The sequence below is a fragment of the Gopherus flavomarginatus genome, chromosome 7, assembly GCF_025201925.1.
Source record: "Gopherus flavomarginatus isolate rGopFla2 chromosome 7, rGopFla2.mat.asm, whole genome shotgun sequence".
Lineage (NCBI taxonomy): Eukaryota > Metazoa > Chordata > Testudines > Testudinidae > Gopherus > Gopherus flavomarginatus.
The window spans coordinates 112414473-112437925 of NC_066623.1; the positions used below are offsets into that span (position 1 = coordinate 112414473).

General features: G+C 45.2%; 1 protein-coding gene across 2 annotated transcripts in view; it reads left to right on the forward strand.

Annotated features, from left to right (window-relative positions):
* PIK3R3 (phosphoinositide-3-kinase regulatory subunit 3) overlaps positions 1-23453 on the forward strand; it is a 358799-nt gene that overhangs the window by 303274 nt on the left and 32072 nt on the right. The window contains exon 1 of one of the 2 annotated variants that reach the window (XM_050961836.1): positions 14623-14793. The exons of the other annotated variant lie outside the window; for it this stretch is intronic. Within the exon in view, the coding sequence (XP_050817793.1) occupies positions 14688-14793 (106 nt within the window). The 5' untranslated portion in view covers positions 14623-14687. Of the gene's footprint in view, positions 1-14622; positions 14794-23453 lie in introns of those variants that run through there. 2 annotated transcript variants of the gene reach the window in all.

Consider the following 23453-nt stretch of genomic DNA (forward strand, 5'->3'; position numbering starts at 1 on the left):
AGACCCAGGAGGTGAAGACGTGTGAGCTTCTTGCCCTGAACAAGTCTGCTCCAAGGGAGAGGAGGCTCCCCAAAGTCCTGACTGGCTTGGTGGGGAGCAGTTCCAGAGCATCACCCAGTGACTCCGTGACAACTGGTGGCAGCGGTGGGACGTACTGCACCCTGTGAATGGTGCTGCTTGCAGTAAGTGACTGGGGAGCAGTAAAACAGAGGAGGGATGAATGAGGACCAGGCGTGCTGAAGGCTCAGAGAGGGACGGTTTCAGGGGGTGGTTAACCTCTAGGAGTGTGTGACCAGCGAGAAGGACTGTTGGAGTACCGGGGTCCCCCTGAGGATTGCAGCGAGCAGTCTCAGGGGCGGAGGAGCTTGCTGCTCGACCCTGGGAGAGAGAAGGATTTTGCAGTAGCAGGGTTCCCCTGGGGATTGCAGGAGCAGTCCCAGGGGCGGAGGAGTCTGCAGCTCGACCCTGGCAAAGAGGTGGTGATCACGAGAAGGGCTGGCACACCCGGGGTTCTTCCTGGAAACCATGGGGGAGCCAAGAGCACACAGGCCTGTGAGTCCAGAGCCACTTGGGAAGGGTGAGGTGATGGCCTATCACCATCTCCTTGAGAAGGACATTGTGATCCTGTGCACAAAGAGAGGGTTACGCATGGGGAAATTCACCAAGGCACAGTTAATCGTGCAGTTGAAGGAGAAGCACCGCTCTGAGGAGCAGATTCCTGGCCCAGATGGGGCTACAAGAGGATCTGAGAGCAGCTGGAGCATCAGCCAGGCATCCCCGGGAGTCTGGTCCCCAATCAGACGAGGGTCTTCACGATTGGGTTTCCCATCAGGAGATTGGAGACGGATGGGATGGGAGCAGAGCCCGAGAGAGCGAGAGGACCATGAGAGAAAGGAAGAGCCCGAGGAAAAGCTGCAGGAGAAGCAGCAGCAGCGTGGATTGGTGATGGTGGAGCAGAGAACCATAGGGGGCTGCCCAGGGGTCAGTGGGGAAACACGCCTGCGGGGGCGAGACCCTGGGACAGAGAGAACTGTGGTGGTGCAGCCCCAGATGCTGAGGGACTGTGGGACCTGGGTGAAGTTCCCTGGGGTGAAGCCCCTCGCCCTGCCTATGGCCCAGATCCCTGTGCAGACCCAGGAGGGGTCAGGCTGGCTGGTCGTTGGGGTTCTCCAGGATATCGGCTGGGAGGCCCTGTTGGGGGGTGACTGTCTCCCCATGGGACAGGATCCAGGCCCCGCTCCTGTAACGGCTGAGGGTTTGAATTCAAATCCAGGGAACCAATTGGCTAGGATGGAAATGGTCAGTGAAAACGCAAATAACCTGGCTGGCAGGGGGGAGGGGCTGCTGGGCTCAGGATACCTGCCTACCTATAACCAGCCCCCTGGGACTGAGTGGGAGGGAGAGATGCTCCCCGCCCCCCTGCACACCGGAGAGGGGGCTCACACTGGCTCTGATGCTGTGACCAGAGCAGAGAGCTCGCTGCCTATCCCCACTGGGACAGCAAGGGCAGCGCTGAGCACGGGGGGAGCTGAGATCCCAGCTAAGGGGGGGACGGCAGAGGTGTTGTGTCTGGGCCACAAAGTGGGAAGCGGCTGCCCAAGCCCAGAGCTGGCCAAGGCCAAAATGGGGGCTCTTAAGTGCTGGGAGAAGACCCCGTCCTAGTTTGGACCCCAGAGATATTGGGGTAGCAAAAGGGTTCAAGCCGCATAAACCTTCCCACATGCGGCCTGCAAGTGCCATCAAGCACACCCGACCTAAGGGAGGGCGTGAGACTGGACTGTCCTGGTGTAACTCACACCAAGGAATGAGAGAGATGCTGGGGCATCCATGGGAACATTGGTGGGTTCAAACTTCCCCAGGTCACTGGCTGGAGTGACCTCGCTCAGTTCGGTCTCGAAGGGGGGAGAGATGTGACGAACTGGGAAAGTTCTTAATGTTTTCTCTGAGTACTGTGTTGGTGCCTCAGTGTCCCCATGGCAGTTCTTAAGTATCTGGCAGAGCAAAGGGCCAGTGCACCTAAATGCCTGACACTCTGTCTCCTAGCAACTGATGGCCTGGGTCCCTCCTCTGCAAAGGTGCCAGCTGAAGGTGTTGGAGACAAAGGGATCAGGTGACCTCCTGGCCCGGGAAAGGAGCTGAGCAGAGAGGAGGGGCTGGGAGGGGTTGTGAGTCTGGAGCTGGCTGGGGTCAAGGTTGGAAGGCAGACCTGGGGGTCTGGCTCACTGCCCCCCAGAATGGACCCAGCCGAGGGGTCCGGTTCGCTGTATCTACAAGCTCTGTTTTAGACCCTATTCCTGTCATCTAATAAACCTCTGTGTTACTGGCTGGCTGAGAGTCACGTCTGACTGCAAAGTGGGGGTGCAGGACCCGGTGGCTTCCCCAGGACCCCGCTGGGGTGGACTCGCTGTGGGAAGCGCACGGAGGGGCAGAGGATGCTGAATGCTCCAAGGAGAGACCCAGGAGGTGAAGACGTGTGAGCTTCTTGCCCTGAACAAGTCTGCTCCAAGGGAGAGGAGGCTCCCCAAAGTCCTGACTGGCTTGGTGGGGAGCAGTTCCAGAGCATCACCCAGTGACTCCGTGACACTATGCTACCCTGGCTCTTCTTAAAAGCAGGGTGGATGGGGTCAGCAATTTCAGGGGGTGTTTCTGCTAAACAGAAAGGATGTTTTTAAAAAGCCACGATAGGGGTTAGGATTTGGTATGCTGGACTCTTCAACGGTCTGATGCATTTTCAAAACAATATTCAGAAACTCTCCCCCAAAATGGCACCCTTTTCATCCTGCTCCTTTGAAAATGCCATAGAGTCACAGCCACCAGGGGCTGTGGGAAAAGACCGTCATCCAGGATTCTCTCTTCTCTTGGTGTGGTGCCGTAGGGCAAATCGGGGCAGGAAGTCATAGCCTCCCTCCTATATGAAGAATTGGTTGCCTTTCATGGAAGATAGTTTGTCTTCACAGCTACCCAGAGCAGCAGGGAGGGACAGTATCAGAAAGGACAATATAACTAAGGCCTGGTCTACACTTAAAACTTAGGTCAATGTAGCTACGGCACTTAGGGGTGTGAAAAAGCCATACCCCTGAGCACTGTAGCTATGCTGACCTACCCCCTGGTGCAGACACAGCGAGGTCAATAGAAGAATGCTTCCATTGGCCTCACTACCATCGCTTGGGGAGGTGGAGTTCCTACAGCAAAGATGAACCCCTTCCATCCCTGTAGTATGCATCTACACTCAGAGTTTACGACAGCATAGCAATGGCGCAGTAGCTCTGCTGCTGTAGCATCCATAGTGTAGACACGGCCTAAGACTGTATTTTGTGGCTGTGAGTTAATAAATTGTGAAAAGCAGGTCTTTCCCCTTTCAGCTAACTGTATGCGACTGCATGCTTCTAGATTCCACGGTGATGAGTACATTAGGAAAAGAGACAGACAGATATGGCACAGAGTGAATTCTCAGCGCCTTCAATATCCACCTGTCTTGCAGGAAATAGATACCATTTTCACAGGAGCCCAGTGTTACTCAATAAAATTTACACTGTGGGCCAGGAATTCCCCAGTAGAAAAGGAGGAATTTTAATGCAAAAGACAAACTAACAACATAGGTCTTTAAGGCTCTGATCTGCAATTATTTCTTTCTCTAACCCTTTCTTTCCAGTGCCTCAGCTTTGCAATGAAGGTATCACTTTGGCGTGGTTTTTTTTTTTTCAAAATAATAGTAAAATACAACTTTAGATGATAGGCTAGTTTTGCTCAATAGTCAAAGGTTTGTTCCTCTCACACTTGCTTCTGTTAGGCGAGGAAAGTCAGGGAAACCAGAATCTCCCAAGTCAGTATAAGCATATTTCCATCTGGGAAAACGTACATGAAAAGTGCATGTAGCTAAGTAACAATGCATTTTGATAAATGGGTCATTTTCACAGGCATGAATTGCATGTGTGCAGAGAAAATAGGCCCATCCAACACATCCTGTATTTGAATGTTTGGCCCAGCCTATTCTTAAGAAATGATATGACTTTCTCATACCCCTGAGAACTCCCCACCTTTCTCTGTGCCTTCCACCCCCACCCAAAGCCTCAGGTCACAGTCACCATTATTGCTGCTGAGGATTAGACTATAGATCTGTCAATGCAAAGTGCCCTCCTCCATTCCCCCAACCCTGGGGATAAGAGAACTGCCTCTGCAGCATTCCTAGTTCAGGGAGAGAGAAGCCAGGACTCTGAGCCAAACCCCAGTCTCCCACATGGCAGTGTGAAGCCTGTTCATTTTGATGGTATGATAGGGTCAGATTCAATTCAGTCCTGGCATGAGCTAGTGCAGCTGCACTGAAGATATTTCTCAAAGCACTTGGGCGGCTAAATTTCATAGCAGGGGTCAGTGAGGTACAGACTATGCATTAAAGGGGAGTTCTTTACTAATGCTGAAGCATAGCGAACACTGATCATTAACAGTGCCAGCCGTGTCGCTGTAAAATCCTAGTGGAGACAAGACACTGTAGCTTTTATCACAAGGTAAATAGGGCGAGGTCAATCACATGCAATGGTAACCTGACCTTGCCTAGCTACTGCCTCGTGTAGCGCCCGGGCTCCACCAGGATTTTACGGTTGGATAGCTCATGGGCATTAATTATCCCTTAGTAAAAACACATCTTTCTGAACAATGAAGACAAAGCCATAGAGAAGTTAAGGCCAACGTTTTTAGAAGTGCCCACTGATTTTGGATTCCAAATATGCCTCAAGTTGGGCCCCCAAACATTTAGGCACTCACAAATTAGTGGGAATTTTGGAAATGTAGCCTTAACTGACTTGTCGAAGGCTGTGCAGTGAGACTGTGTCAGAGCAGGGAACAGACCCAAGATTTCTTCTCTGTGAGCACTCTGCTGTATATCTCCTTCTACTGACACTCTCAGAATTGCACTGATAGTGAATAAGCCATGTAGCAATATGTAGGAAAAAACAGTTATTACTGGAAGATATTAGGATTATTTCTTTCTTCAATGAATAAAATTATACAGCCACTTTTAAAGTCAGACCTGTGGCATTTACAGAGTGGTTATTGTGCATTCCTTGGAAAAAAAAATATGAGCTAGAAGTAGTTCCAATGCATTAAAGTAATGAATAGAGGAAGTGAGAAATATTTTAAATTCCTAGTGTTACATTTCAAAAATGTTCTGGTTTCAGGATTAGGAGATGGGGGAGGGGGAACTCTCTCTTTTTTTCTTGCTGTCTAATTTTTCTGAATTTGTTACAAGTGTCCCACACTCTCCGAGTGATGAAATAAAAGGAGATTTTGAAAAATGAAGCTGGTGCAGAGCACAAGAGCGGAAGTGAGTGTGGGATGATAATTTTGTAACTGCAGCTGTTTAAAACTCATTTTTAGCCAGTGTAAATGGGGATCAGGTGAGGACCCAAACAATTGGTATGTCAGGGTTCTTCTCTGATGTAATGCTCTGTTTAACGGCGTGACTTTTAGCTGCTGTTTGTCATTGGTAAAATATTAACAGTTATTAGTGTACTTGGAAGTTACCTGCTGAATAGCACCTAATGAGTCTTGCTCCATGTCCACAAAGACCTCAAGATGCAGCAGGAACAGCAGAATCTAGTTTGTAGGGTCCTTTTTACTCACTACTACATAACTGGACCTATGGAGGGAGAGGCAGCAGGAGTAATGGTACTAGGCCCTATGGATCCTCCATGCCATTGTCCCCCAGGGTAGGGGTGGAGGAGCTACTGCAGCCTCAGGCTACAGTAAAGGCAGTAGAGTTGTTGGCAGAAGAATACCTGTGCATACACACCTCAGTAGAGAACCCTAAAGCATAGCCTGCCCATTTAGCTGCAAATTGGGCTCAGGATTTGGGCCAAGGTAACTGTTCCAAAAAGAGACAAATATCTAACCTTCCAGTTAGGCTTGAAACCTTCTGTTTTGTATCAAGGTCATTTCATTTTCTTTAACTTTCATATCATATGTTACTTCTATTATAGGGGGAACTGGTAATGACCCCTAGTTTTAGGTTGCCTAACACTTTCCATTATAAAATATTATCGCATCCTTTTTTTGAGAAGTTCTGTCACGTCCATTGTTTGCAGCAGGCCTTTGAAATCTGGCAGGGACAAAGCCTGCGAGCTAGAGACTTTCTCCATGAAATCCCATCCTGGATTGCCCTGGAGTCTCCAGGAATTAAAAATTAGTCTTTAATTAAAAGGTGTTGTCATGTGACAAAACCTCCAGGAATATGGACAATCAAAGTTGGAATCCCTATTTGGTTGGGTTGTAAAACTGCCATTTCCCTTCTGTCACCTGTGTTCCTCAGGAAAATGTTGGCAATCTGTCAAAATAGTAACTGACCATGAACACTCTAACGAGCCAGGCCCACACCGCCATCCAAGCTGCAGCTCCCGGCCATTGGTCCTGTTGCTTAGCGGATAGAAGGCTGTGCTGCAGAGCTGAAAGCGTTTTGCGTTCAAACTCAGATGATTATGGATGTATGGGTGGGTTATTACAGTTGTACATAACAGAATTTTTTACCTTTAAAAAAAGACTCAGGAAATGACATATAAAAAGCTGTTAGAAGAATATTGTGTAGGTTGCAAAGCTAAACGCTGTGAAGTTAGGAAATGCATTAGGTATGATTCTCTGTGCAACCTTCATTCTTCTCCCTTGTACATATGCATTATGATATAGGCTTTCATTACATGATCACATACTATTTTTTGCCACGGGCTCCCTGCCTCATTCAGTGCGTAGTATGGACACACAGAATTAAGGTTGCACAGGCAACCATAAATAGATAAGGCATTTCCTAACTTTTTAGTGTTCGACTTTGCAATCCATTGGTCTTTTACGATAGTTTTTTTCTGTGTAATATACAGTCTTCGATACTACATAGGCACTCTCGCCGAGGGCCGGCTCTAGCCATTTCGCCGCCCCAAGCACGGCAGCACGCTGCGGGGGGCGCTCTGCCGCTCGCCAGCCCTGCGGCTCCAGTGGATCTCCCGCAGACTTGGCTGCAGAGGGTCTGCTGGTCCCGCGGCTCCACTGGACCTCCCACAGGCGTGCCTGCGGATGCTCCACCAGAGCCGTGGGACCAGCGGACCCTCCACAGGCACACCTGCGGGAGGCCCACCAAAGCCGCCTGCCGCCCTCCTGGCAACCGGCAGAGCACCCCCCGCAGCTTGGCGTGCTGGGGCCTGGAGCCAGCCCTGCTCTCACCAGAATCTTTTCCTCACTGTGGCAACGCAGCTACACTGGTAGCTGTTTAGCAGTGCATAATAACATTAAACAATGGCTTAAAACAAAGAAGGTAGAAACCTAGCCCCATTGATTTTAATGGCAAACTTCCCTTCAACTTCAATTGGGCCAGGATTTCACCCAGAACAAATAGTAATACCGTCTCCACTTAAAAGTCTGTGAGGAAATTAGGGAAGCAAAATAGTTACCCAAACTGGCAACTGGGCATATCACTGGGGTTAACACCCTTAGTCTTATGAAAAATGCCACGTGGTCTTCCACAACATGCTCAGGATTCAAGTTTTACATCTTCCAGGGTCCCACTGCCCCTTTATATCCTGCTGTGGCATTGGTAAGTACTGACTAAGAGAATAGAAAGAAACCTACAAAATTACAAACACCACCTCCTGCAATACCTGCATTTTCCTTAATGGCTTCCTATGGCAGTACGGGCTAGGCATAGTCCTGTTTAGCTTGCGACAGTCTGAGATGCTATTTCTGCAGATATATTATCATGGCACTACCCAGTAAGAAACACTGGCCAAGTAAAAGCTCCTTTGGTAAATGGCCTACCTCTCTGTCCTTCCTCCTCTTTTAATCCTGTTTAGATGGAAAACAGGCAATACCGCACTTAATGTAAACTAAACCAAATTGTTATTGACTGTCGTTCTACCTAATGCTGATCACTCCAAGAAGTGGCCAAATGAGACCACATCTGGGAAACTGGCAAGTAATTAGAACTGATAATTTTATAAATTAAAAGAATTGAAGGGCCTATTATGGTCATCTATTCAGACTCACTATGTAATGCAGGGCAAAGAATTCCAGCCAGCACTTAATGCAGTGAAGGGAATTATTTTTCCCTACTATGTAAGTGAACATTTTATCACCATCTTCTTCTAGAAATTCCCTTTGTCAGGACTCAGGCCCTGGGTTTTTGCTGATGATGAGCCCAGAATTTGGATCACAGGAACATCAGAAAGCATATGAGCTGCCCAGATACCACCCCTCGTTTTACTGTATTTCACCCGTAGTGCTTTGACCCCTATTCCCCATCCACCCCCCAAGTTATGTAAGCAGATAGTGGCACACAGTAGATTGTCAGCTATCACATTATCATGTCTGTGCAAAGAGGAAACGGAGCGATTTGGCTCAAATGGCTTTTCTATGTTCAGCATGTTCCACTGCAAGTAGATTTGACTTTTTCCAAAACACATGGAAGCACTCAAAACTTCAATATTTAATATTGCCTTGAAGTGCAAATTGTCAGATTCAAGGAAATGAGAAAGCGCTTATGGCAGTTGACACTGGAACCTAATGTGCATCACAGAAACAGCTGACACTGTGCTGATTTCTAGACTTTTATTATTATTTAGTAGCACAAATCAGACAGTGAGGACTGTGTAGTTATAAGCGCTGTCACTCTTTATTTTGCTTAGCAGAACAGGCTGCTTGGATCAAGACTGAGCATGCAATGCTGGGACCATGTCATTGCTCATTGGACAACCCTTCCATCTTAAAGACGACAGCCATAGAACTTCACCTAGGCAAGGTTAGCCCCAATAGCATATGGGGTTTTCTCAACCCAGTGGCCTCTTTACTTCAAATATTTTCTTTATTTGTATCTTGATTTTCTGATCTGGGGTTATTTTAAGAACTAATATGCACAGTATGCTGCATATCTCTGAATTTAGAGCTCTCTATCTTTTGTATCTTTTTAGCTTATTGTGTCCTTTACATGTGGAGAAAGTGAATAAGGAAAAGTTATTTACTTGTTCCATAATATAAGAACTAGGGGTATCAGTGAAGGTCAGAAAGTGAGTGTCACATGGATGAATGTGTTTGCAGCCAAGTAATTCTATACAATTTTTTAAGCACAGTTGTGACAAATTAATAAACTTATTTTTCTTTCATGACTTATGTCAATGAATGGTCCTATTGTTTACCATTACATAAATTCCTTAGCATTAAATTACATCTTTGATTAAAGCAGCAAGAATGAAAACAAATGTTAGTAACTAAATTTATTCCACTAAAATGAAAATGCCACTAAGGTGTAACCGTCAATGTCATCAAAATAGAGCATCCATCATGTAAACAATCAGAATGAAATCTACTTCGCCAGCATAAAGCCCAAATAACCAGATCTTGGGGTGGAGGGGGGTGAAATCCAACCCAGGGCCACGTCCAGGGCTTCCTTCTCCATGTAGCTGCAATAATGATTGTAGCCTTTTCATGCCACTTGATGGGGTGTTAGAGTCTGAAAAGTGATATATCCCATTGCCTTCACCACATCCACACCCTCCATGTTGACCCATGTAGAGCCAGCACACAGAATCCTTGTTCAGTTGCTTTGCAATTTCTACCCATGTATACCCACCACAAGGTTTAAGTGACAGCTTCGCACGATCCCTCTGCACCAAGTTAAATTTCATCAAACACCTCTACCCAGATATAAGCGACTCGATATAACGCGGTAAAGCAGTGCTCCAGGGGGGCGGACTGCGCACTCCGGCGGATCAAAGCAAGTTCAACATAACGCGGTTTCACCTATAACGCGGTAAGATTTTTTGGCGCCCGAGGGCAGCGTTATATTGGGGTAGAGGTGTACATGCATACAGTATATTAGTTTTACAGTTTCTGTACAAGACAATCTTCTTTGAGCAAGCTGGAGCAGGAAGACTGTATTAGCCCAAGAAATTTAATTTACAAATTAGAAAAAGGAATAATATCTGGTTATCATGGATTAATCAGTGAGTTTGTGGATATGAATATAAAATTAATTTATCTACAGCAAGTTATTTGAATCAAAGTCTTATGCTTTTATGCAGCTGGCTATCCCTCCAGGAGTTCTGTTACTGGAACAGCGCTTTCTTTCAATTACTTGCCGTGGAAGTTATTTGAGATATATCAGCAAACTTCAGAATCTCTGTGAGCCTAGTCCTTCCCACATTCTCTTAAAGTGGGCGTAGGCTTTCAGTTATTCAACTCCTTAGATATTGCAGTCACATTCTGTTTCACCTAAGTATGGAGTCTGTTTCCTTTCCAAGACTATAAGCTTTCTATCTTGGACTAAGACAGGAGAAATTATTAATGACTTATTCTTCATTTCAATAAACTATACTTTACAGTGTGGCTAAAATAAGCGAATTAAACTATCCCTTGAACAGTGCTCAACAGTGCATAGATCTCTCTAGCAAATTGAAGTTGTACTTCCAGGGTTCTTGATACTGGCTTGTAGTCTCTGGAATGGGCTTTTCTCTGTGTTTGAACAGTTGATTTTGTTTATTCTTGAAAGCTGAGTTTCACTGAGTTGAACAGGCCAAGTTTCTGTTTTTCCTAGTGCAGTGATTCTCAACGTGGACCCCTGGAGATACGCAGAGGTCTTCCATGGGGTACATCAACTCATCTAGATATTTGCCTAGTTTTACAACAGGCTACATAAAAAGCACTAGCAAAGTCAGTACAAACTAAAATTTCATACAATGGCCTGTTTTTACTGCTAGACAATGCACTGAAATGTAAGTATGATATTTATATTCCAATTGATTTATTTTATCATTATATGATAAAAATGAGAAAGCAAGCAATTTTTCAGTAATAGCGTGCTGTAACACTTTTGTAATGTTATGTCTGATTTTGTAAGCAAGTAGTTTTTTAAGTGAGGTGAAACTGGGGGTATGCAAGGTAAATCAGACTCCTGACTGGGGTAGAGTAGTCTGGAAAGGTTGAGAGCCACTGTCCTAATGTATAGTCAGTCCATCAATATCTGAATATTATTATCTCTTGGTGTTAGTCCATCAGTATCTGAATTTATCACAAATTTTCTTTCATAAAGTATAAATGTTTGGTCTTTGTGATTCCAAAGTTATTTCAAAGTTAAAAGCTGCCTTTCAGTGTTTGTGCTTTTCTGGATTTTTTTGGTTTTTCCCACCTCACTAAGTGAATAGGTTGGGGTGCTCAACATCTTAGAGGATCAGGCACTAAATCATTAAGGTTTGTGAAGTGCTTTGAAACCCTTGGATGGAGTGTTGTAAAAGTATAAAGTATTATTACAACAGGCACTACCTTATTCTCAGACACTACAGAGATGAAGCCAGAAGTCAGCAGGTAGATCCTATGTCTGTTTCATTTTATAACACTACCAAAATATAAATTGAGGTGTAAAATTCAAAGTGATTATTCAATAGTGTTACTATTCATTTTAAAGAGAACAATGTTTTCATGGTAAAAATAGTCAGTTGAATAGCCATAGTCATATTTCAGTTCACAATCCTAAAACATAAAATGTGTAACATTTTACATAGGTTAATACAGCAATATCTTTCATTCAGGAATATCAATTCAAGCTCACAGTGGAACAAAATATGTAAAAAGAGCCCAATCCTGTACCCACCAAAGTCAAAGGCAAACCTCTCAGTGACTTTAATGGCTTGGTCCTGTTCACACTTGAGACAAAATTATAAATCCATATAATTTTAAAGGACAGTATATAAATCAAACAAGTTTTCTGTTTACACTTGAATCTTTGAGGTAAAAGTCTTACAACACTGAAATTTAACCACAAACTTTTCTTCTCTCTCTGAGTTTAAGTATATTCTGCTTAATGATTTCTTACATTAGGGACTGATCATGTAAAGTGCCGAGCACTTGTTTTGAGGAGCTGAGTTCTCTGAGTCCCCCTGGACTTCAGGGGGAATTGGGAACACTCACAACTCACTAAGTAAGGCCTTATATTATTGGAGCTTTTGAATATTTCAGAATGTCTCTGAGGCTGAAGAGATTGAAAAGGCAAGAAGGAAGGATTTTCGCTTTGAATACATGTACTTTTTGTTCCTGGGGTGGCCTGTGTTCAGCTCCATAGGCAAAGCTGTTGAATTCTGGGGAGCATGAGAAGGGGAGAGGGGCTGATGGCTCACACTGGTTCAGCAAAGGAAGGGTCCTAAGGGGAGCTCCTCTAGTGAAGTTGGTTTATCTTCTAGCTTTTGAGGAAGTAACCAGAGCTGTGAGGTAAAGGTATCCAGATAATTGCCTTAAAGGCATCAGACAGTCCAGGCACCTCCCCTTCCCCACTCATCAGTGACTTCTGGGCATTCACTACTCTCCTGCCACAGCCAGAGGGGATGAAGATGGTCCCCATTTGTCAGTCAGTGGGGAGGAGGGTGTACACCCAGCCACCCCACTCCTTTCACTCAGCTGTGGGGCACCAGCACTCTCAGATGAGGGAACTGCCACCCCATGACACCCACCCTGCAGTTATTCACTGCAGGATAATTCCAGTCCCCCTCCCCCCCGCCAAGTCAGTAGGGGCAGTTGGACAGCCAGGGACACCATGACCCATCTTTGAGTCAGCCTGTGGTGAGCAGGTCGGAGACCCCTCCCTTTCCCCTCTCCCCAGCCAGTCCCTCAAGGGGATGGGGGTTGCCAAGGCAGCATTTCAAAAAGATGGGCCAAACTTCCCATGTCCCCCAGCTTCACTTGAGCCCCTGGGGGCCCGAGTCCCATCTCCACCTGGGCCAGCACTGAAACACAGAATAACAGGACAGAAACGTCTCTGTTGAAATAAGGGATGCCCCTTATAACAGGGGACATTGGCAGCTCTGGGGAGGGTCCACTAGCCCCCCTCAGGCATTGAGTCAGTGCGGGGCAGAGCCCCCTTGGCAGCCCTGAAGGGGTGACTCCACTAGCCCCCCTCAGGCACTGAGTCATTGGGGGGCACTGAGCCCCCTTGACAGCCCTGCAGGGGGGACTCCACTAGCCCCCCTCAGGCACTGAGCCCCCTTGGCAGCCCTGCAGGGGGGACTCCACTAGCCCTCCTCCGGCACTGAGTCAGTGGGGGGGGCACTGAGCCCCCTTGGCAGCCCTGCAGGGGGGACTCCACTAGCCCCCCTCCGGCACTGAGTCAGTGGGGGGGGGCACTGAACCCCCTTGGCAGCCCTGCAGGGGGGACTCCACTAGCCCCCCTCCGGCACTGAGTCAGTGGGGGGGGCACTGAGCCCCCTTGGCAGCCCTGCAGGGGGGACTCCACTAGCCCCCCTCAGGCACTGAGTCAGTGGGGGCACTGTGAGCCCCCTTGGCAGCCCTGCAGGGGGAACTCCACTAGCCCCCCTCAGGCACTGAGTCAGTGGGGGGGGCACTGTGAGCCCCCTTGGCAGCCCTGCAGGGGGGACTCCACTAGCCCCCCTCAGGCACTGAGTCAGTGGGGGGGCACTGTGAGCCCCCTTGGCAGTCCCACCCCATCAGCTGGAGAGTGGGGGGCAGCACCCGCCCCCCTCAGTCACTGAATCAGTGGCGGGGCGCTGTGAGGGGCCAGCAGGGAGCAGCGCCCCTCCCCCACGGCAGCGAGGGGGGTTCACCTTAGCACCCCAGCGCTTCCCCCACTCCTGGGAGAAAAGGGAGGGGCAGCGCGAGCCTTTCCGTCCCTCTTTATCCCCCCCCTTCTTACCCGCTTAGTAACTGGGGCCTGCAGCCAATCCCCAGCTAGCCGGCCGGCCTCAGAGCCAGCTGATTGGCTAGTTGTTTGGCCGAGCGCCCTCCACCAATCCTGGAGCTCGCTGCTCTCTCAGACAAAGACTGCCGCTCTGGCAACTGGGTTAAACTAATATGCCCCTCCCCCTCGGCTCGCGAGCTCCACGGCAGCAGCCCCTGGCGGGCCGGCCAGCTCCGGAGCGTACCAGCTCTCTCTACAGCGAGGGGGTGCGTGGTGGTGGTGGCGGCGACAAGAGATTCAGGCTCTGCTCCCGGCTCTTGGCAGACGTCACCCGCGGGCATCTCCCACGCGTCCGTCCCGCCGCAGGGTCCCTACGCCCGCTGCAGCGTCACACACTCCCCCTCCCCGGGCTCGATGGACGCTACCACCTCCCCTGTTCTCTTGACTGAGCAACCGGGAGCGCGCTAAGGGTTAAGGGGGATGGTACCGCCCAGCCCCCTCCCCGCGGTGGGCGTGGTTTAGTGCTCAGCAAGAGGCGGTTGGCGACGGTTGGGATGGGCCCCTCAGAGCCTCTTAAAATGAAACCTAGCGGGGCTGGGAGCCGGGCACTGCGCGAGGCACTGGGACCCGCCTGCTCTGCCCTGCGCGCGGGGCTGCGAGCCGGCCACGGAGCGCGGCACCGGGGGCTGCCCTGAGGGAGCGCTGGCCGAGCCCGGGCTGGGGGCAGAGGCGTGCGGAGCCCTCCGCTGCCCGCCTCAGCCAGCCGTGGGGGCGGGGACCCTCGGTTTGTCCTTAGCCCCCCCTCGCCGCGGCGGCTTGTTAGCTGGGAAACCGGCTGGCTCAGGAGAACCCATCGCCAGTCGGCAGCGGGGGGGCGAGGTGTCGCGATAATCCGGAGACTGGCTCCCGCCCGGGGGGGCCTTGCTTCCCCCGCCCCCCTTTAATTGCTGTAATTACAATATCCTGGGGGGGTATTGCAGGACTCCTGCCCCCCCCCCCCGTATTTATAAATCGCTCTCGAGAGTCGCCCGTCGCCATGTACAACACGGTGTGGGAGATGGACGGCGATGACACGGACTGGCGGGAGGTGATGATGCCCTATTCCACCGAGCTCATCTTCTATATCGAGATGGACCCGCCAGGTAGGGCGAGCCGGCTGCCCTTGGTCCGCCAAGCGGCTTTAGCCCCGTCACTTGCCTAGGGTAGGGACCATCTTTCCCCACGCCTGGGCTCCTGCGTCCGCGAGGGGACAGAACCGCGGCCCCGCTGGCTCGGACGTGCCTGGAAACTTTGCACTGACTCTGACCCATTGTCTGTGCGGCAGCGAGGGTTTAATGGCTCATTTTCGGGAAGCATCAAGAGCTAAATGCCCTTTAAAGGGTAGTAAAAAACCCCGGGGGGAGGGGAGAGATCGTTCCCCCTTTTCCCTCTCCGTGTTCCCTTCCGTTCATTGTTGAAGAAGAGGAATTTGCTGATCGATTCCCATGCAATGCTCCTTTTTTGTATCTTTACCTGCGTGGCTTTTGTGGAGCCTGTAATCCTTTCACATCCTCTAGCTTTCTTTTCTTTTAAATATTTTTAATTAAATGTCAGTTTAATAGTTTCTCGGATCTGGCAGTTTTTATTCTCTCTAATCCTAGACCGGCACTGATTTTTTTTTTTAAATGCAATTTCTGGGAGAAAATTCCTTGCTACTTTAGTCATGTTTAATAAGGGTATTGTACGGAAGGTTTAAATGCAACTTTTTCTAGAAATGGTGTCCCGACAGTGTATTGTCCCAAGTTTGCCTGGGGTAGAGGGCTTTTCTTTTGTGTCTGTTAGGGAGGAGTGAGTGGGAAGTGGGGGAGAGGGCTGATAAATCAGAGAAGGAAAGTTGGTTACATTTTTCATTAAACTTACTAGAATTCATAGTTTGATTACAGAATTAATGCTTTTTATAGCTGTATGAGAGCACCCTTAATAAGCAGGGGGACTTCATGCCTCTATTTTTGTTTTGCTCAGGATGTAAATTTCAAGGTCTGTGGTATGCAGAATAAATGGGCAGAGGAGACTTCCTTTATTGTATAAAAGCATATGTGCATGCGTATATTGTTGGAGAGGTCTAAAAGAGAATTTTGGAAGAGTCTGTACTCGGAGTATATACTTGCATGTGACTTTATAATATAGTCTGTTACAGTAGAATGGACTGTTCTGTTTCTTTAGATATGTGGCTAATTAGGTGATTTAAAGTTTTTCTTAATATTTTTGGCCTTAGCCATCTTCTCAAGTAATTTTGATATTTTATCCAAAATAGACTTGATTTTTTTTTTTTGAGTGCTGACCACCACTTATTTAAATTCTTGCATAGTTGACATATTCCTAAATGTCACTCTTGAAAGTTTAACAAAGTTCAGTGAAATCTGCTTCAGTTTGCCTCTCAGTTATTCCTTCATTACTGGATAGGAAATCATAACTTCAGTAAATATATCCCAATGTCTCATGTTAACAGCTAATGTGTTCCCATCTGTAATAAAAAGGAACTTAGATGACCCCAAATCCTTTAGTGTTGGTATTACATTTTCAGATGGCCCTTGGAACAGCTCAGTGTGTGGAGGCTGCTAGCATATGAAAGAAAAATGTTAATTTCTGAAGTATGTAGGCCTATCTAGCTGAATTGGACAGAAAATAGCTTTTTAATAGCCACTCCATAAATATTGCTGTGCAACCGAGCTATAAAACCTGTGCAGAGTAGGTTTGTGTGTGTGTGTGTGTGTTTTAAAGCAGTGCTTCTGTAGTTAAGATTGTCAGTATTTCTGTTTATGAAGCTTTATTTTCGGGGGTTCTAACTCTTTTTATGTACATTTTTATTTCTGGGGTGAAATTTAAGTATTAAGGACTCAATACTGTAAGGCGCTGAGAACCTCTTGGAAGGTTACACTCGGTATCTTAGAGGACCAACTCTTATTGTCCAACTAAGCATGTGTAAGATGGCTTGTGTGGGTATGTATAATATTTGTAGCTAAGAGTTCAGGGAGGGGGAGGATGATGTTGGTTCAAGGGGTTTTCTTTATCCACAGTATGATATAATTCATTTAAGGGGCTGGAATTTGTCATTTTCCAGGAGTGGTTGTTTAAATCCCCTTGTTAAATTATGTAATCTAGACATTTTGGGCCAAAGTGACTGGAATTGGCCTCATTTACACTAGAACTGAATTTGACCCATTTCCAATAAAAAGTTGATAATGCTTTTTAGTGCAAAATTTGTGTCTGCCCAGCAACCCATATTTGTGAGTAGTTGAGATACTGTCTGAATAGCCTACAGACTAACAAGATACATGGGAAATCATAAAGCCTCTAAAGGAGGTGATAAGTCTATTGGCTCTCCTCACGCAGTTCTGGAAACAATGTTGGCCTTCACACCCTAGACTAGAATATTGACATTTATTGACAGTAGACCCCCAGTGGCTTCAGTCTAGGAGCAGACTCTTGGTTACAGTCTAGTATCTCCAGTTCAGATACAAATAAAAGCAAGGAGAATCTAATGTGCAGTGTCACCTTTAACCTCAAACTCAGGCAATTTCACATAGTTATTGCAGGGGCCTCGTTAGGTTTGTATGTATGCAGTTGCCTGTATATAGATGTATTTGGCACATTAGGTAGACCTAAATTCCTCAGGGCGGAGACCTGGTTTTCTATCTTCTAAATATGCTACAGTGTCAAGGCTCAAATAAGTCAAAAAGAGAAAAGCTGCTCCTGCTCCTGTTGAAAACCATGGAACTTTATTTGTTGACTTTTTTTTCAATGGAAGCAGCATCAGGATTATAAGTATATGCTAACTTGTTTAAATTTGTGTCCTTTATTACCTAAACACTGGAGTGGGATGGTCTATTTTTACATAGATTGTGGTAAATTCAGTCCATAGTTCTAATACATCCTCTTTAAAACATGTTTTAAAATAATTATATAGAGCTAGCATTGTAATTAAAGTTGTAGCAGGAAAGTGACTTCTACTTTCTTACAACACTTTTCCCTCTCCTTGCTTTTTCTTGGCATGATGATGTTTAATAAAATGGATTACTGGCATAATGTGGCTCTAGTATTTGTATGTGGTTTGTGACTCTGTGAATTGTATTAAGTGGAAGACCAGAACATCTTCAGTGGTTGTGAAGACAAAACTAACCTTCAATTGCATGTGATAATGAAAACAAACAATCTGTAGTTCATGCACTACTAGTTTTTTCTAATCAGGATTAACATAGACAGATGCTTGCATCACAATATTCTAATATTAGAATAACTCTAATAAACAATGTTTGAATTAATCTGTCACTTAAGTTCTGATAACGGTAACTTGATCACAGTTCTGAGACTTAGCACCAGAAAAGACAGCGATTCTCACAAATATGTTACTGCATTTAACATAGCTGTATTTAACCATATAGTTGTCCATGTTTGTAACAATGAACTACTGGCTGTAACGTAAGGGTTTTTTTAACAAGGGATCTTGGATTGATTTCAGAGGTCATCTGAGTGCAACTTGGAACTGTAGAACATTAAATATTGATTAACTGCTTAGGTGCCTCATCACTTCTAGTTAGTAGGACTTAGAACTACTTCCTTGCCCACCCCACCCCCTTTTGATTTTTGTCCAGCATCTGTTGTCCTCATTTATTTTACCACCAATTTATCTGGTCTGTAAAGTTCTGAGAGGAGAATTTATTCTGTCACAGTGCAATGAAAATCGATAAAAATATAATATTTGGCTATGAAATATAGATGTTGGCAGAGATCCTTGGCTTATTTGCAAATTAGATGTTAGCTTCTTTGTGTGCATTAGAAACAAAACTACAAAACCACAAGTTTAAAGAAGTTTTGCTGATGTGCAAGGGGATCTGTCATCTGATCTAGCTTATAATAGTAACTCATTCTCCTAATGCAATGTTAAAGGGATGCTTAAAGGCTGGTAAGCCCAAATTTGACTAACTCTCTTCCGCTCCCCCTCCCCCCCATTTTCTTTTTGCATGTCTGTTTGCCAAGTCCGTAACACTACAAGCTTGTTTACACATACAGCACTGCAGTGGCGCAGCTGCACCAAAGCAGCTGTAGTGCTTAGTGAAGATGCTACCTACACCAACAGAAGAAGTCTGAGAGGTGGTAGCTATGTCAATGGGAGAAGCCCTCCTGTCAACATAGCGCTGTCTACACCAGGAGTTTGGTTGGTATAACTGCATTGTTCGGGTTTGGGAAATCAACACCCTTGAGTGACATAGTTGAGTCTGTGTAGACCAACCCTACATTTTAAAAAAATCAGTGGTTTAAAAAGGCTCAACGAACTGTACAATAATAAGCAGTATTGCTTACATGATGAAGAGGACAGATAATCTAGAAGGGAACATATATTTGAGTTTTGACTAGTCTTAGGATGACAGTGCCCTTTTAAGTGGTGGTTGCAATTAATCTAAAAAATATTTGTTTTCTGACCGCTTAACATATGTACACTGAAAACTGTAGACCTGTTCTGCTTCTTTTGAGGTCAAGGGCAAAATTCCCTCTGATTTGAATTAGTGCAGTGTCAGACTCTACATGTAGTAGATACAATTTAGAATTACAATTGAAAGTGGCTCCTCAAACTTGGTTGGTGTTCATTGGCAGCCAGATTCTGGTGAACAAGACCGGCTTTAGGAACTGCGGGGCCTGATTATAGACCTGGGGGCGGTCCAGGACTTCAGCAGCGGGGGTCCTTCACTCGCTCCGGGTCTCCTGTGGCACTGAAGAACCCCCTGCTGCCAAAATGCCGCTAAAGACCTGGACTGAGTGAAGGACCTCCCTCACCACCGAAGTGCTGCCGAAGACCCGAACCACTGCTGGGTGAGTAACAAATATTAAGAAATTAAAAAGGTGGTGCAGGGCCCAAATCAGGGGAATCGGCCTAAAGCTGGCCCTGCTGGTGAATGATATGGGAGAAGAATCGAGTTAAAATTTGTTCTGTGGTTACCAGGGATAGGACAGATACAGGTTGTTAATAAATTCTCAGTACTCTACTATTCTTAATTTTCTTATATCTAAGTTGATTCAGACTTTTTTTTATTATTGGATCAGTTCTGCTCTTACACCCTTGCAAAAGTGAATTAAAACCATTGACTTCATATCACTTCTATATATGTGGAATAAATCCCGTGAAGAACAGATTTTGTTTTGTTTGGATCAAAATAATTTGTGTATGTTTAAAATTGCAGAGAAAAGAAACTTAAAACAAACAGGACTTTGTTTTTCTTCCTCTGTAGAGAAAGTAGAGCTTGCACAAATCACTACTTTGGCATGGCACGCAGAGTGAAAAGGGTTCAATAGATTACTTGTATATTTAACAACTTTTTATGAAATAAGAGACTTGGATTCAAGCTATTTAGCTTTAAACTGTTTGGGGGAGGGGTTGTGAGATGTCTGGGGGCTTCGTTATACCTAGACTTCTTCCACCAGTTTTGACTTAATGACTGCTATAATGAATTCCTTGGCTTTTTAAAATCGTTGCATGACTGACTTTTGCATTCCACCTCTTCTTAGTTCTCATTTTTGGTGGCCCTAAATATTAGGGAATGTCACTCTTCATCTGTCAGTGAAGTGCATTAATTCAGACTAATTTTGCAGGCTAGGAGAAGTATCCTTATTGCTACAAAATTAGATTACACTTTGTTCTGGAGCACAGGGCTCGAAAGATGTGAAACTCCTGCAAGCCGGGGGTTGGAATAAAATGTGGAGAAATGCCCTAATGAGGAACCTTGCCCCACACCTGTCTGTCTGGGTGTGGGGTTTGTTTTATTTGTTCTTGAATGCGAACCCTGAAACCTGTCTGCGAGGCTTCATCTTGTGTATCACCCTCTGACTAGTAAGTGCTCAATTACCTTCTACCTTTTCTGCTTCAAAGGAGCCTTCTCTTGGAGTCTCTCTCTTTTGCTGCTGAACATAGTTATCCTAAGCACTAGCTGTAGAGTCAGAATCTTGTTAGTTTCATTGTTTCCCACAAGGTCCTGAATAGTAGTAGTGAAATTGGCCAGTTTTGTTAATTTAACTTTGTGCCTACAGCTTGTGGATGCTGAGCAACAACGGAGACATTGGCTGCAGACTCATGAAGAAAACCTACCAAATGCAAACCAGTGTAGTGTCTTATCTTTGCAACCATAAGACAGTGACTCTTTTTTTTTTTTCAAAAATAAGCTTAAATTCTTCAGAAACAGACTCTGTATAATGGACAACTCCTCACTTCTTGGGTGAGTGGAATTTTTTAAGCTGTGATGTTTTAAGATGGAGTAGTCCTTCTCCTCCAATCCAAATTTCTTGGCCAAGGTATGGTCAAGGCCCAGACTGCAGGGAAACATTTTTCACGCCGCAATAACAATGATGATGATGATAATAAGTAGGAAATAGGATTTTGCGGTCTGTTCAGAAGAATCTGGTGGTCTGGATTTGGCCTGTGGTCTGCCTATTGTCTACCCCTATTTTAAGCTATAAAGTTAAAATATAGCCTATGTGTAAGATAAATTATGTTTGTGCTTCCATATCTACTAGGTCTTGCATAAGCTCTTGCTGACCAGCTGCTATTTAGTGTTTTAAAGAATTTCAGTTTCATGAGCATTTCTCTCTGGATTATCTTGGATACCTGCTTTATTTTGTTAAGATTTATTAATGCTAGATGAAGTATTGAACTTCTGACAACGCACATAATGAATCTGCATGATGAAAAACACCATTTTCCTGTTTTTAAAAACAATTGTGCAACAAGATGTAGAATTCTTTTTCTCTTCCTTAACTAACTTCTATATATCTGAGGTGCATTTCAGTTTTTAAATATCCACGAACCCTTAAAACTGAAATGATTCCCCTTTCTGTAAAATATTAGAAATATTAAAAGAGTATTGAAATGTATATATTCCTCACCATGAAATCTTTCAGAGACAAAACTAAAAGTATTGAAGAGTTGCAGAATTAAAACACTTCAGTGAACTAGAATTGCAAATAGGAAGAAATCTGATGTGATGGTGTAGTAACTTGACTGACCAGAATTCCTATGCTCAGGTCACATTTTCTTTCTCCTAATCAGTAATATCCTGAGGCAAACTCTCTCACTGAAGACAACAGAAATCTTGTCTACATAAGGACCTCGATCTTCAGCCTATAGTGATGCATTTGTCTATGTGCAACGCTTTCATTACTTTTTTATTTTATTGTTAAACAGACCAACAGAGTCTGTGAAATAGGTGTTTAACATTGCTCAGGTTGCAGCTGGTGAATGCAGTATTCTTGCTGTTAATGTATATTGGTTGTAATAGTTAGGCATTCGTTTTAGAAATGTTTATTGGCACTCATTACTAAAGCAGCAGGGTGCCTTACATCATCTTATGTTTGTTTCAGTGAGTCATTTCTTTGTTTCTTCCTGTAGCATTGTTGGACAGTGGCATGAATAACTTCATTGGTATTTCTCTGTATGCATTACTGTTTGAGGTTTAGGTTTTTCCTGATACAAAAAGTGTGGAAGACAAGCTGGATGTGAGTGCTATGTTGAAGTAGGTTGTTGTTTAAAGAAGGCCAGAATTTCACCAAAAAGTATATATCCATTTGATTATTTCAGAAGTCTCTGCTCATCAATTTTATAAATACTACTTATAACTTTCTTTGAAGAGCAGATTATAAAATCTGTCTGAAAAATCATTTATACAATATTTTCATAGGTGACATTGAATCTTTTGGCTGCTTTTATCTTCTATCTAATGGGCTTATCATCAAAATATCTAGATGCCAAATTAAGCTTTGCACCATTGCTATGTAACCGAGGACCATCTTATGATATATGCTGCATTTTCAATGTCTTGTTCTTGGGCTGGTTTGGGGGAGGGAATTGGAGGAGTCATCTCTTCTAAAGCCTTGATAGTAAAGTATATCATTCCCGAAAAGCAATGGGGAAGTGTGTGTGGTCTTGGGATGGGGGTCTAAGCTTAAGAATAATGCATTGGAATATATTCACATCTACCAAAAGTGCAGTAGAAGAAGAAGGAATAACTTTACTGTGTCTGAGAAGTCAAAATGCCAACTGAAATTTTCAGCACATATAAAATGTGTCTAGTTCAAAGAAAGCAGAGCACAATTAGTGCCCATGATACGCTTCTGTATCTAGCAATCAAGGTCTCATTTCTTCTGACCAGCAGCTGTGGCCAATTAGTGTTCTTCAGACTCTTTTTGACATATCAGCTTATCCCTAGGAGCAGTTCTCCATCCCCAACTTCAACAGAGTGGAGCTCAAATCAGTGAGGTGAGCTCTTCAGGCCTTCTTATCCTCTATTCAGTTGTTTATCCTATAGCCTTACCAATAGACCAGCAATGGAGGAATGAGACAAGAACAGAACCCCATATGGAATAAGCCATTTGCTGCTGTCATGGGAGGAGATATAATATCTGTTGCAGAGCAACACACGTTAGAGTGAGGAGAACATGCCTAGGAAAAGTCACAGTAGTACCAGGAGAACGGACTCAAAGACAATAGATATTCAACTTGAGTAACCAGATGGGGTTAGCTGAACTTGTTCGTTTTGGTCCTAAGAGAAAATACAGACCCTTTGTGTTGCCGTCACTATCCAAGGCCAGCACTCTAAAAATAGAAACGTTATTTCCTTCACATGGAACCCCCTTCTTGTCCTGGGTGGTTCTCAGACTTCATGCTTCCCTTAAATTCCAGACTTGTTCACCCAGGGCTAGCTTTTCATCTTGATCTAAACAGACTCATATCAAAAGTTTTGAATAGTGTTAGTGTCTCTTGACCTGTATTTTGTTCTGT